This window comes from Moschus berezovskii, chromosome 1 (assembly GCF_049115385.1).
Source record: "Moschus berezovskii isolate FMDL1 chromosome 1, NW_MosBer_1.0, whole genome shotgun sequence".
Lineage (NCBI taxonomy): Eukaryota > Metazoa > Chordata > Mammalia > Artiodactyla > Moschidae > Moschus > Moschus berezovskii.
Window position 1 is genome coordinate 110337322 of NC_142460.1, and position 15466 is coordinate 110352787.

General features: G+C 37.3%; 1 protein-coding gene across 4 annotated transcripts in view; it reads left to right on the plus strand.

The window, feature by feature from the left end:
* The window catches only part of ZMAT3 (zinc finger matrin-type 3), a 33641-nt gene extending 20603 nt beyond the window's left edge, over positions 1–13038 (plus strand). For 2 of the 4 annotated variants that reach the window (XM_088838974.1, XM_088838978.1), the window contains exons 3-6: positions 3145–3264; positions 6543–6709; positions 6829–6929; positions 9298–9658. In XM_088838974.1, coding sequence (XP_088695100.1) covers positions 3145–3264; positions 6543–6709; positions 6829–6929; positions 9298–9509 — 600 coding nt within the window. In that variant the 3' untranslated portion in view covers positions 9510–9658. Of the gene's footprint in view, positions 1–3144; positions 3265–6542; positions 6710–6828; positions 6930–9297 lie in introns of all 4 variants that reach the window. The other 2 variants (XM_088838982.1, XM_088838979.1) reach the window with 2 other exon arrangements.
* The last annotated feature ends 2428 nt before the right edge of the window (positions 13039–15466 follow it).

Here is a 15466-nt window from a genome sequence, read left to right on the forward strand (position 1 = left end):
AAGGTCTATGTCATCGACAAAACCATACATAATTAGCTCCCTGTGTATATCAGCTCCTACCTCTTTTCTAAAGGATCCTGGAGACCATCTCAAGCAAACTGCCGTTTCCTTACACTGTTCCTCTGTTAACAGTTGTCTTTCCCCTCATTCCTTACCTGCCTAGTAAACTTGCTCATTTTAAAAGATAACTCCTAATGTACCCCTTTCAGGGAAGCTTTCCCTGGTACTCTCAGGCAGAAGTAAGTCTTCCCTTCTCTTTGTTCTCTTAGCAGTTTGTTCCTTATTTCCACTCTAATAGTGATTCGTTTAGCCAACAAATATATAGTGATTGCCTGCTATGTGTTAGAAATTGTTCTAGAAATTGGGGCTAGAACAGTACACAAGATGGACAAGGTCCTTATTTTCAAGGAGTCTGCATTCCAGAGGATAGGAAAGAGAAAAAAATAACCAAAAAAAGTTATTTCAGTGAGTTATAAGTGGTACTATGATGAAATAAAACCAGTGTGATAATGTGATTCAGTGTGTGTGTGTTGGGTGGGGGAAGTGTTGGTCGATGGGGGTGACACCTCAGATTATGCTGTTTGAATTGAGACTTGAAAGGTAAGAAGGAGCCAGCCATGTAGAGATTGGAAAGAAGAACATTTTAAGCAGAAAGAATAGCAAGTGCAGTGGCCTTAGAGTCGATGTGTTTGGCATATTTTAAGTGTATGTGTTTGGTTGTCAGGCAGGAACGTAATGAGGAGGGAGACGGGGGCCTGTGTGAAATCAAATCTGAGAAGTAGATAGGGCCAGATCAAAAAGGGCTTCAGGAAAGATTCGCTGATTATAGTTGACGTGTAGTAGGAGGCCATTGGAAAATTTTAAGTGAGACAGTGACTTATCAGTGTGGCTGATATGAGAATACTAGGAGGATGAGAGGGACACCAGAGACCATTCGGAGTTGTTGCCTACTACAAGTGAAAAGAGTTGGTAGCTTGGAATACTGTGGTATTTCAGTGTCCATGGAAAGAAATGGAATGACTTAGAATATATTGTAGAGGTAGGCTGACAGGACTTGCTGATGGATTGAATGTGTTGCCTTTAAGGAGGGATGGAATCAAGGAAAGGACTCCTTGGCTTTTCTTGAGTAAGTAGGTGAAGTAATGTCATTTAATGACATTACTGACATGAACAGAGGTGGTGGCAGTGATGAGATCATTCTGTGGTGGGGAGGGAATTAAAATTTATGTTTAAGATGTTTGAAGTTGGATATGCCTCTTAAGGGGCTTTTCCATGTGGCACAGTGGTAAAGAATTTGACTGCCAGTGTAGGAGAGACAAGAGATGTGGGTTCAATCCATGGGTCAGGAAGATCCCCTGGAGGAGGAAATGGCAACCCATTCCAGTATTATTGCCTGGAAAATCCCATGGACAGAAGAGCCTAGTTGGACACAGGTGAGCGCGCATGCACACACACACACACACACACACACACACACACGCCTCTTAAGGCTGCAATGTGTGGACAGCAAGGAGGCAGTTGGCTATATGGCTCTGAAGGTCAGGGATTGTCTTAGTCTGTCTTAGGCTGGGTGACTCAAACAACAAACATCTATTTCTCACAGTTGCAGAGGCTGGAAGTCTGAGATCAGGGATCTAGCATGGGTGGGTTCTGAGATGCTCTTCCAGATTACAGACAGCCGATTTCTCCTAAATCCTTACATGGTGGAAAGCGGGCAAGGGAGCTCTCTGATATCTTCTTTTAAAGGCACTAATTGGACTCTACCCTTGTGACCTCATTACTTCCCAAAGGTCCCACCTCCAACTACCATCCCATTGGGATTTGATTGCAAAATAGGAATTTTGGAGGGACATAAACAATCAGTCCATAACAGGAATAGTGATAGGTAATTTTGGGAATCACCAACTTATTGACTGTATTTTAAAGCTGTGAGACTGAGTAAAATAACCTAGGGTTTGTGTATGGATGGAGAGAAAAGAGGGCTGAGGGTAGTGCATTGGACACTGCAGCCTTTAGAGAATGAGAGGCTGGGAGGTAACAGGGAGTCATAGAAGATGATAGAAGGAGGGAGTATCAATAGTATCATGCTTCTTAGAGTTACAGTATAATGAAGGCACAGATGTGATCACTGGATTTGGCTCCCTGGAGTTCACTGTGATAATGGTAAGAGCACCTTTATAGCATTTCAGGGGCCATAAGGTAGAATTTTACTCATTCCTTTAACTGCTTACATATTTGTCTCCTCCTCTAGATCATATGCTAGCTAGTCCTTTTTATTTCTAGGGTTTAGCATATATAGTAGATGGTATATAAATATTTGCCTACATGTTTGGTTTTTACAGTGCAGTTTAAAGAGTAATGTACAATTTAACCCTCATTTAGGATACTTTTGGACTGCCCCTTCCCACCAGTTTTTTATCAGCTCAGCCACAAACTTGAGAATGATAAAGGAACCATGATGAGAGTGGCAGATCCATTTTAATAGAGGTTCACAGTGTATCCTGAAGCCATCATGCTGTATGAAAAAGGGCCTTGCTTTGGATTTAGAAGGCTTGCCTCAAGCTGCGACCCCACTGATAGGCCTCCTGAAGGTGTCGGAGGCAAGTTCTCTGTGCTGTCTGGATTGCAGTGTATCAGCTGTCATATTTGGATAACATTAACAAATTCCTCTTTCAGGATTTTTGTGAGTGGCAAATGAGCTAATGCCCAGGAGAGTTCTTTGTAAGTAAAAAGATACTCTGTAAGTGCTATTTTTGTAAAAGTAATTGGATTATCCATTTCATTACTGACTTCTAAAATAGATTAGATCAGAGTGTCATAAAATTCATATTTAGGCCGTGGCATATGAATGGCAACAAGTTGGGAGGGGATACAGATCACTAGAAAATGGTTGTTTTCCAGAAATATATAGGAAATTAATGTCTTTTGACTTTGTTCGCTTATCTCTCCCAGATTAATCATTCTGTTAGAGTCAAAGAGTAGAGTCTTTTACTTTAAGATGTAATAATCAAATCTATCTACTATTTACCCCACTGTTGCGTATCTCTGAAAGGATAACATGCATTTTTTTCTTTTTTAGTAAATATGTTAAATCAATTTGATACATCTTCCTCACAGTCATTACTCATTTCATTTTATTTCTAGGGTAAAAATCATGGTAAGAAACTTCGAAATTACTATGCAGCAAATAGCTGTCCTCCTCCTGCCAGAATGAGCAATGCAGTGGAACCTGTGGCTGCTCCAGCTGTTTCAGTCCCTCCGCAGGTGAGACTGGAGTGTCAGGGTGGGAGCTGTCCCGTGCACAGGTGGTCATGGATGAAGTTTGTCATCTGTGTGTCCATCAAGGTACAGCTGAGTCAGTACTCCTAAAACACCCTTCTTGGTGCTTTTAGCTCATTGATAACTGGATTTAATGCAAAAATTCATGAATCCAAAGACTTCTCATTGGATTTTGTTATGGTTCATGAAATGATGAAACAAAATTATTTCATGAGGCTTTCTGTATGTATATTTGAAAATTCTGAGTTAAATGGCCCTGAATGTCTACATAAAGCCCTGAATGAAAAGAAAGATTTTTAAACATTTATCTCGATTGTGATCAATCCTACTGACTTTATTTTTTTTCAAGATTTTCTTTTTTTGATGTGGACCATTTTTTAGAGTCTTTATTGAACTTGTTGCAATATTGCTTCTATTTTATGAATTTTTTTGGTTATGAGGCATGTCTGGGATCTTAGCTTCCCAACCAGGGATCAAGCCTGTGCTTCCTATATTGGATGGCAAAGTCTTAACCACTGGACCACCAGAAAAGTTCCCCCATTGACTTTATATATTGTCTTCCAGCAAGATCAGTTTCTTGAAGCTGCCCCTTTCTTACTTCTGTACAGACAGCCTGTATACATTCTTCCTGGACTTTGGTATCATGACCCACACTTGAGAGCCAAGTTCCATTTACTCTTTGGGAGATAGGTGTTTGAGGCAAGATATTCCTGTACTTTAGTACTTTCTTAAATATGGATTCTAATCTGTCTTTGAAGTATTATTTTTTTTATAGGTCATAAATGTGTGTGCTCAGTGCTCAGTCTCTAAGTGGTGTCTGACTCTTTGAGACCTCGTGGATTATAGCCCGCCAGGCCCCTCTGTCCATGGCATTTTCCAGGCAAGAGTACTGGAGTGGGTTACCATTTCCTTCTCCAGGGGATCTTCCCAACCCAGGGATTTAACCCATATCTTCTGCATTGGCAGGCAGGTTCTTTACCACTGAGCCATCAGGGAAGCCCCTTAGGTCATAAATAATAATAACTAATAATCACTTTAATCTCTTACTATGCCAGGTACTCTGCTAAGCACTTTTCAGACATTACTTCTTTCAGCCCTGGGACGAGGGTGAGATGAGGGATGTACTTGACTTAGGCACAGAATTTAAGAGGGAGCTAAAATATTCAGTGATCAAGATAAATAATGTGATATTTTTAAACTGCAAAATTAATGTGAAAAAGTCAGTGGTGAACAAAATGGCAAAAGCTTAAAGATAGGATAAGTGTTATTGATTTTCCTTTTGCCTTAGGCTGCAATATGGTTTGGCATGACACTGTTGCTGATCCTGTCTTTATTTAAAATTTTGATATTTTGTTTCTCATTGATTTTTTTGGCTGTGGGTTTGATTTGTGAAAATATTCCACTAAGTATTTTTTCATCCTGATTGCTTAGTTTTATGATGCTTCCTTGTATTGGGTGCCCATGACTCCTTCCTTGTCTCCTTCTTGGCCTGGGTCCTAACTTCATTTAATGCTTGAAACAACTCAGAGGTATTCACTTATTTCTCAAAGTGTGATCCATGGGCCAGCAGCATTGGTCTCACTTGGAAGTTTATTATAAGCCCAGGTAAGCCAAATAACTTGTCTGTGGTGTTACAAATTTTTTAAAGTGGGGCAATGATTTTTCTTGACCTTACACCTCTACTCCTAAACACCATGGTATAATTTTACTTTTCTGATTGTCAGTCCTTATGATGTGGATCGCGGTATCCGCTGTTCGTCTATCCTCCCCAATTTGTGGGGTAAACGAGATATGTTAGAAACAGAATCAGAGGACAGCAGAAAACCCAGAGAGATCTTCAGGCTGAGGAGTTTTCCCAGTGCCAGTTCTTGAAGGCTGCTCTAGAATTGGATGGCTCCTTCCTGTTAGAGACTGTTTTCAGCTGGTTTCACCCTCCTGGGCAAACAACCGTGGGCTTCTTTCATAGCACAAACCTTTATGATTTTTGAAAACAGTTATCCTGTCCCCAGAAAATCTTCTCTTCTAGGTGAAACAATGCTGTTTGCTTCAGCTGGTCCTGATATGATACGCTTTCCAGATTCTTTATTGTATATTTAATTCTTTAGCCAAAATCTAGTTTGGCGTGTTTTGTTAACCCAGCAGTAGTTAACTGAGTGCATACTGTTTTCCAGGGACTATGTTAAGGTTCCCTTAACTCATTGTTTCCTAACCTGAATACAGTTGTCTGGACCTGCTGGTTATTTCCACCTAATTATACTGTATCTTTGGGTTTCCCTGATGACTTAGATGGTAAAGAATCTGCCTGCAATGCAGGAGACCAGGGTTTGATCCCTGGGTCAGGAAGATCCCCTGGAGAAAGGAAGGGTACCCACGTCAGTATTCTTGCCTGGAGAATTCCATCAACAGAGGAACCTGGCAAACTACAGTCCATGGAGTCCCAAAGAATTGGACACAACTAAGAAACTAACACACACACACACATACTATATCTGTAGCTAATTTATAGACTCTGAGGATAGAGGTTTAGTTTTTAATACATAGCTGTGTGTCACTTTTGCGTTAGGTTGCAAGCCCTATAAATAGTAGGCATTTAGTACATGCTTGTTAATGGATTCTGGGAAGACTTTTTCTCTCTGGTTCTGGTAGTGTGAGTTTAGACCTTACCTGTGCTGTCCTAAATCTTCCTTGTTGGGTTTTTTAACTTCTTTTCTGAAATTTCTTCAATGAAAATAGCAATGAGGCATTCATCAGCTTGGTACACAGGTGATTGTAATGCAAAACCACAATTAAGTGTCTCCAAACCTTTTTTTCCTCTTTTTTTCTGAAACGAACAATTTCCTGTCCTTATAAAGCTGAGTCGGAGAAGGCAATGGCAAGCCACTCCAGTACTCTTGCCTAGAAAATCCCACGGATGGAGGAGCCTGGTGGGCTGCAGTCCGTGGGGTCGCTAGGGGTCGGACATGACTGAGCGACTTCACTTTCACTTTTCACTTTCACACATTGGAGAAGGAAATGGCAACCCACTCCAGTGTTCTTGCCTGGAGAATCCCAGAGATGGGGGAGCCTGGTGGGCTTCCGTCTATGGGGTCACACAGAGTCGGACACGACTGAAGTGACTTAGCAGCAGTAGCAGCAGCATAAAGCTGAGTGCTCATGGTCATACCATAACGGGTTATTTTTCAGCTCTTAGAAGGAAGGAACTTTGAGAAGAAGAGAACAGAGTCCATGCTTTAAAACCTTGTTTGTTGTGTCTTTGCTTTCAGATGGGCTCCTTTAAGCCAGGAGGCAGAGTGATCCTGGCCACAGAAAACGATTACTGTAAGCTCTGTGATGCCTCCTTCAGCTCTCCGGCTGTGGCCCAGGCTCACTATCAAGGCAAGAATCATGCCAAGAGGCTGCGGCTGGCGGAAGCTCAGAGTAACTCGTTCTCGTAGGTATTGCCGTTTTCTCTTAGGCCAGAGTGTTATGTGAGACTCACTGTCTCTAGAGAAAAGCAGTTGAAAGGGAGTCTTGTTTAGAAGTCTCACTCTTAAAATGTCTCTTCTCCAGAGACTCCTCAGAGGTCGGTCAACGGCGGACCCGGAAAGAAGGGCATGAATATAAGATGATGCCTCACAGGAGAAATACGTATGCAGTACAGAATAATTCAGGTATTCTGTGGCTTTTTACATGCCTTGGCTATGTTTTGCAAATGGTGTCCACTATTTTTATTTCCTTTAATGGTGATAGATAGCCCTGAGAACTTGGGATTAGCTTTCGTTTTGTGGAATTGGTCTAGTGGCTTTTCAAGCTGGTGTTTATTTCAGGTCTTATTTATTTATTTCCTATTTAGTGTATTATTTATTTTGATTTTAATTTTTTTACATCAAGAATGTGACTTTATTTCAAAGAACCAAGAATAAGAAATGAGTTAAATGGAAAGGTGATACATCCTTGGGTTCTAAGACCAAAATGCAACTTTTTAAAATGTTGAAGTATACTTGATGTACAAGAATTTCACATAACTGAGTCTAGGTTTTAAAGTGTCTTATCTTAATGCCTTTATGTTACTTCTGATGTTTGCCAGCTGAGACATTTAAATGTAGTATAAAAATGAAATATTTGGTTTCAAGCTGCACCACATTAAATCCCCAGTTATTAGGGAAAATAAAAATGATAACAGTGGTGTTTAACCAGGGGAGTGACTCAGATTATCTGGGGAGTTTTTATAAAATACACATAGTTGAATTATGACTTAGAGATTTTCAATCCATAAATTTAGAGTGGGACTCAGACATGTGTGTGTTTTGCAAATGCTTCCTCAGTGATTGATACATACTTTTAGTTGAGAATTACTAGTTGATAGGAATATTTTCTGCATTTTCTCATCATCTTCAGTTGGGAGAGTAGTCCTTCATCTTTTCCCTGCCTCAGCCTCCAGTGGAGAAGGCAATGGCAAGCCACTCCAGTACTCTTGCTTAGAAAATCCCATGGACGGAGGAGCCTGGTGGGCTGCAGTCCATGGGGTTGCTACGAGTCAGACATGACTGAGCTACTTCACTTTCCCTTTTCACTTTCATGCATTGGAGAAGGAAATGGCAACCCACTCCAGTGTTCTTGCCTGGAGAATCCCAGGGACGGGGGAGCCTGATGGGCTGCCGTCTATGGGGTCACACAGAGTCGGACACGACTGAAGTGCCTTAGCAGCAGCAGCAGCAGCAGCCTCCAGTGCATACATATATAAGTAGAGTTCACTCATGTGAACAGTGAAACAAACAACAACAAATTGACTGGAAAGGCAAAAGAAGCATAGAAAAAAGGGACATATAGAACACAATGTAATAAACCTCATGAAAGTCTGAAACATTTATCATTGTTGCAATAAATGTAAACTTAAAGTCCCAGTGAAAAAGAAAATTGTAAGATTAGATAGAAAATATTCAGTTGAAATGAAGGAAGCTAAGATAGCTGTTTTAGCATTAGATTAAAAAGAAACGAAAACCTTTAGGACAGAAGGCCATTTAGACTTATGTTCTTGGATCAGAGTACAAGTAAATGAGATGTCAATAATATAAAAACACAAAATTTTTGTGTGTTTGGAAGTTTTTAAACATTTCTAAATAACTCTCTCACCAAAGAAAAAAATCATACTGGTGATTGAACATTCTTAGAATCAAATTGTAATAAAGTATCAAAATTTGTAGCATGTAGTCAAAGTAATGTTTTAAGAAAAGCCTTAGATGTTTATTATTTTAGTAGGAAAGCAGAAAAGTATTGAGCTAATGGGCCAACTTAAGTCAGTTACATAAAAAAAGAAAATAAAATTATCAAGAATTCCACCAACATTTTTGTGTATATTCTGTAAAATGGAAATGTGATCGTATTTTGTGATATTCTTATTCAATGTAATAGCATATTATAATCAAATATTGTAATTACATAGTTTTCTATAGCATTGTTTTTAGTGACTGTTTAGTTTTTCATTGCATTCATTACTACGATTTTTTTGAGTTGATGTTGGATCTTTCCTTTATCCTTACCTTCCCAAAAAAACTTTTATAAACTCTAGTTAGATAAATGTCCTCATTGATAAATCTCTATGCAAAAATTCTCAACATTTTCTTAGTGAAATTCTTAGAAGTAGACTTTTTGGATTAAAGTATTGGAATGATATAACTTTTGATATAATGCTTAGAAATGAAAGTATTTCTAAAATTATATTCACGTTTTAGAGACATTGCCATTTAGAGTTTGGGTTTGGCTCTACAGTAACATTTCTGACAATAGTTGGAGGAATCACTTTAGCCTTTTAGACGGAACCTGTATAAAATTGTAATTTAAAAAAACCCATATCGCTTCTTGGCCTTTTGACTAAGATCAAGTGTAGTGAAAAACCCATTAACTTCCCATTTTTTCAAACTAGGAATCTGTGACTTTTATACTTTGAGCTTAGAATTACAAATTACAGTGATAATTTGTCAGACCATCATTTGCTTAGTATTTTGAAGTGAATATATTACTTTTGTCTCTTTGTTTCAGCAGGTCCTTACTTCAATCCCCGTTCTCGGCAGAGAATTCCACGTGATCTGGCCATGTGTGTTACTCCAAGTGGCCAGTTTTACTGCTCCATGTGTAATGTTGGGGCTGGTGAAGAGGTGGAATTCCGGCAGCATTTAGAGAGCAAGCAACATAAAAGCAAGGTGTCTGAACAGCGGTACAGGAATGAGATGGAGAATCTGGGCTACGTATAGTGATTGTCATATTCAGATAGAGCAGCTTGTCCTGCCTGTTGCTCGCCTTCTGTCAACATGCCCTGCTTTGTGGTTCTTTCGATACGAGTACATTCCTCTGCTTAATGTTAATACACGTAACCTGCAGTGGTACCATAAGGTGTCAGAATTGGGGAAGGAAGAGAATGTGCTTAAGTCATGATGCTTTTTCAGGTCAGTTGTGTTGAGCTGCTTAAAGCCTGTGACCTACCTACCCCATGAGACTTACCTTTTTATCTTGACCAAGTTCTGGTCAACTAGTAGCCTGACCACTTAGAGCTTTAACTCTTTAAAAACTTCATATTCTTTTACAATGTTAGTGTTATGTATTGTTAAATAGTTTTATCGAGTTTTTGCTTTAGATCACAGTAAAAGCAGGTAAGCAAAGATTTTAGTTTCCCAAGGTTTCTTTGGCATTACCATCTCAACTCAATGAATTGTCAGTAGGATATACTATGTAAACTGCATTAGAATCTTGCCCAGAACAGTGTTTTCTGTTTATCATGTCCCTTCCTTATTGAAATGTAGGTTTTCTTGGATTCAGACACTTCTAATGTGTTTGTGTACTTCCAGATAGCAAAACTTGATTTTCAGTTGTGAATTTGGCGCATTTAAATTCACCTTCTTTTCTCCTCTTTTTTTTCTCCTCCGGTCGAATTAGCTTATCCAGTTAGCTCATTTTCATGCCCCAGAATGGTGTTGTAGGTTTTCCAAGCCCCATATTTGAATATCCAATAAGTTCAGGATAGATGTGATTTTTTTTTTTTAAATATATTTTTTTCAACTGCTGTTGGGAAATGAAATCTGTTTGATTTTTCAACTTAGAGTTACTTCATGATAATAACATGCACTTATGTGATGGTCTCAACTGTAAGTTCAGAACCCTTGATGTTTGTTTTCATAGACTTTTTAGATAAATGGATCCTTACATTTTACTTACATTCTTCTTTGTCTTGCTAATTTATAGACTGTCCTGAAAAAATCACTACTTTACTATTTCCAAGAAAGAAAAGAATTTTTTTAAAACAGTTAATCAAATTTTAATATCATTTCCAATAGAAAAATTGGCATTATTCTTTATAATTCAGCTTCCTTGAAGATATAGATTAATAAAAATATAGATTAGTTTCATATATGATAATTAGAACAGTATTATCATTTTTGCTTTTTGTTTTTAAAATGAGACGCTCTAGTGTTTTGTCTAGATTAACCAGTGGAGGATTCTATGAACTTTCACTAACTGTATTTTACTTATTTACTATATTTACATGGATAAGATGGGTGCTCATCCATACTTCTTTTGAAAGGCCATGTTCATAGAAGTTTATATTGAGCAATATATTTGCACTATGGTAAATTCACTTTTGATTGCTTATATTACTAATTAAAAATAAAACTCCTATTTTTCCTTAAAAGTTCTATAGGCAAAGAGATAAGGAGAAGGAAAATTATAATCATCATTCCATTTCTTTAGTACCTCTGAACAATTTTTGAATTATCTAGACCCATATTTAAAATTAAGTTTTGTGATGCTGGTACACTGGTACACTCTGGTACACTCTCAAGTTACCCTTCTGTTGAAGTCATGGTTTTTTGAAAAGTAGAATTACTTAATAATTTTATTTTATCCCAGAAACAGAAGAATGAAATAATGTTCTGTTGAAGTTCTATCTAGACCTGTGAATCAGTATAATAACACTTTTTGCAGTAAGCTATAAGTATAATTGATTATTTTAGGGCAGTTTAGAGCTTCTCTTATTGATTAGTAGGTTACTCATTTTGCTGCTAAGTATAAATTTTTGGTAGATTTTAATATGACAGTGCTGGCCACATGTTTCTACGATTATTTAAAAATTCATTTTTTCCCTCTCTGTGTGTGACTACATATATGTATACACATGTATATGTATGTGTGTGTATATATATATATGTAGTTATATATATACACACACGTATATAAACCTATGTATATGTAGTTTTATGTGATAGCATAGAGAAGATTTCATTGAATCCTTAGATAACAGTAAAAGATTGTGGATAAGAATTTACATTTTATACAAGTGGCATTCATTCACTTTCAGTTTTTTCTTTGCAGATAAAATTAATGAAAGGATCTTCTGTACTCTCCCCACTTAACAATTTCATTTTATATATGTAATAGCAGTGGACTTAAGGCCTTCGTGTTTTTCCTGGCCTTGCATATTCAGGTTTCTAGTCTCTCAGTGCCCTTAATGGATGTTATGAATGCATAAATGCATTTTCTTTTAAAGAAAAAAGTTAGATTTATAGTGTTGTTTCTTACTTGTTCTATTTCTTTGCACTAAAAAAGACTGATGTTTGCTTTATATGACACCTTAGAAACCATATTGCCTACAATAGCTGGGTTTGCTCCTTACTTTCCAAACTCTAGGCAGTTGATAAATAACTTCCATGATTATGAAGGTTACATACACATCCAAAAAAAGAATCACAAATCTCTATGACAGTGGGTTGTGTTTTGGGCTTGTTACCTTGCAATATTCTCCTGTGTTCCATAGGTGAAACAAACGGTGACAGAGGTGTCAGAAAGGAAATGCCTAGGTAAATACACCCTGCATGGCACAGTTTCTCATACTCATGCACTCCTTATGGACAGTGTTGTTTTTTTCCTGTCAAAGAAGGCTGTTGTTAGTATTGCACTCAGTGATATGTGATCTCTGTCAATTTCATTTAGTAAAATCAGGTCCTGCTCTGTAATCTCCTTTAGAATTTGCACCCTGTGCTCCCCAGGAATCACATTAATAACTTTTTATGTACTGTATACAAGGATGGACAGAGGCCTAACTAATGGAAAACCTTTAGTCAAATAAGTAGATTCTTGTTCTAGATCTCCAAGAAGAACACAGAGCATCAAAGTCTCTTCTCTGTGAATATCTTCATGTAAGTTGTCATTCAGAAATCAATGTTGAAGATAACAATTAGAAACTCTTCTAAAATATTGAGGGCAAGAAGATGTAAAAGAAAAATTTTGGCGTTCCAATTAAAAGATTAGATTGCTTATGTCTTCGAAGTGTTTTTTCAAAAATATGCAGCTACAGAGCTGAGTGTGCCATATGATCCTTTCAACTCCACACTGAACAGAAAATGTTTTGTTGGTTTTGTCTTTGTATGTCATGTATCACAACTTGTAAATATGTGCATGTTGTTTATGACGTGCGTCTGTTTGTCTCTTATTGCACTGAAATCTGCAAGGTGAATAATTGTCCTATACCATTTGCAAAAACTTCCTCCAACTCTTCCTCACTGTTGCCCCTTTTCCTTAGTTGATGAATGTAGAAAACCATTTAGAATTTTTTGAAACCCTGAGATTGAATGAAAAATCATGGCTGTCTGAGATCATCTCCTTGTCCCTCTAACTTAAACAGCTGAAAGGAAAGCATGAGATCTACCTTATTTTATAGAGCTGTTCTACAATACTGGTGTGCTTGCTTGTGTCTATACTTTGAACTAGGATTAAAGATATATATATATACACACACACATATGTATGTGTATATGCATATATATTATATATCTGATTAAATCTTCCTCTGTAGATAGACTCGAAGGATTAATGGTGGTTTTAATGATTCCCTCACTCCTGAATCAGCGGGGACTATGAACAATGACAGTTGGAGGACTGTTCAGTGACCCATGTAAAATGAATCTCACTTGTGTCAGGGGAGACATGTAACTGTTCTGCATAATGCCCTCTACAGAGAGGCCTAGGAGTGATGGATTTGGAACCTAATCTGTTTTGTTTCCTCAGTGTCAGAACACAGGCTGGAAGGACCTTCTAAAAACTTGGTGGGGCATATACGAAAGACAACAGAGCTGCTTTAGAAGTAGAGAAATGTTTTGTTAGTATAGGTAAAAGTTTAATGCAGGCTTTTGAACAGATCCTTTAAAAAGATTCCATCTTGCTGGCTTTTCTTTTTTCAACCAGCCAAATCACCATTTAGAAGTTTCATGCCTCGTAAAGAATGTCTTGTTGCTTTAATATTTTTGGTGGTGGACCCCTGTCATTGTGAGCTGTCACTGTCAATCTTACTGAATGGACAAATAGCTGGGTAAATAGCTTCTCATACGACATTTCTACTGATAGCTGTTTGACTTTGTCTTCCCGCTACGAATGGAAGGATCATTTATCAACTCCCCTTCTGGGTAGCTACCAAAAAAATACTGGCTTATGGTCCCATGTGACTCTGGCTTTGTTAAGCCCAGATTATGAGTGCCTTTAGCAAGTTTTAGAATTTCAAAGAAAGAAGAGACGACAGAATTATTGCCATTAGTCACAATGCATAAAATAGGAGCTTGGAATAATAAAGCTTTGTGTGAATTCTATGTTCTACATCTTTTTTTTTTTAATTCATGCAATCTCAGTTTGATATTGAGTAAAACTATATGATAATTGATCAGGAGCCATACATCCTGAAAATGAATCCAGTTGTCCAAGGCTGGCAACAGTCATTGATTTTTTTTTTCCACTTTGATCTACATTGCATTTATATTTAGTGATCGATAGTGTGATGGATTGGGAAGAGCTTAATATTGATGTTTGGAAAAACTTTATTCCAGTGTCATTTTCAAATACTGTCTTATCTAATATTGTAGAGAGGATAGAATTATGTATTTGCACAGGAAGTATGTGAAGACTGTCATGCATAATACTTATTCATTGTGCTGTTATGGTTCACCTCTACATTTAAAACAGGTACCTTCACAGATCAGGTTCAAGATGTTTTAAAGTAAAATTTTCCTTCCTTCAATGAATTTAAAATTCTAGATTGCCTATACTATTTGAGTCTCTAAAATGCACTACTAAATTAATTTTACTGCAGAAATACTAACATTTTTCTTGACAGTTTATTATGAGAAATTTTAAATGTACCTTAAAGTTGACGAATTTTACAGTATATTAGCACTGGATTCTACTATTAACGTTTTCCAGTACTTATATTACCATATATTTGTCTGTCCCTCTGTTTATCCATTGAACAATGGAGTTTCAAAAAAATATACATTTTAGTGTAAATTTCAGATACTTCCCTAAACAATTCAGCATAGGCATAATTAATTATTGTTTAATATCTGTTTACATATTAACATTTTTTAACAAGCAGTGTATGAAGTTGATAACCTGAGCCAGTTAACATATGTCTTTTTCTCCTGTGGACTTTAGCCTTCTTGTTTCTGTTTTTGTATGTGTTTAGAGTGAGGGAAGACAACTCCTTTTCAAACTGAAGTTTTTTGGTGTTGGTCATTTTAATGCTTAATTGTCATACATTTTAAAGCTTCACGATAAGAATTTTTTCTTTATCCCTGTTTTTATGATGTATGTTTGCTCAACTATGCAGCCTCTTTAGAAAACTGTAAATTACTGATTGGGGTTTATTAAATCAGCTTATACCTCATTTCAATCTACTGCTGCTTTTTTCTCCGTGGTATCATTTCCCCCTTTACTACTTTCACCTGTTCTGCCAGAGAATAGAGAGGCATAAAGGGTCAACCCCACAGACGATTAGCTGTTGAAAACAACTCTAGAAGAACAGATGGAGTAGTTTAGAAAGTTGAAACCATTAGTTTATCTAAAGCCTTTGAATTCCCTGAGAATTGTAACTGCCCATGCTTTCTCTTAGCCATAATTAGCAGGATTAAAAATGATTGTACTGTACAATGAGTTGAAATTGTAAGCCTTAGTAACCATCTTTAGCTTTACTCTAGTACTGTTTAGGAAAAAATTATTGACATATGCCTTTATTTTTATGCCAATTATTTTGTGGACAAAATCGGAAGAATTTAAGTGACTTGTTGCAGATTATGAAGATTCAGTGGGTAAGTCAGAACTGAAATTTTGATATCCTGGATTCATATTCTTGTGCTCTTTGATAAACTTCATGGCTTTCAAAATAAACACTCCC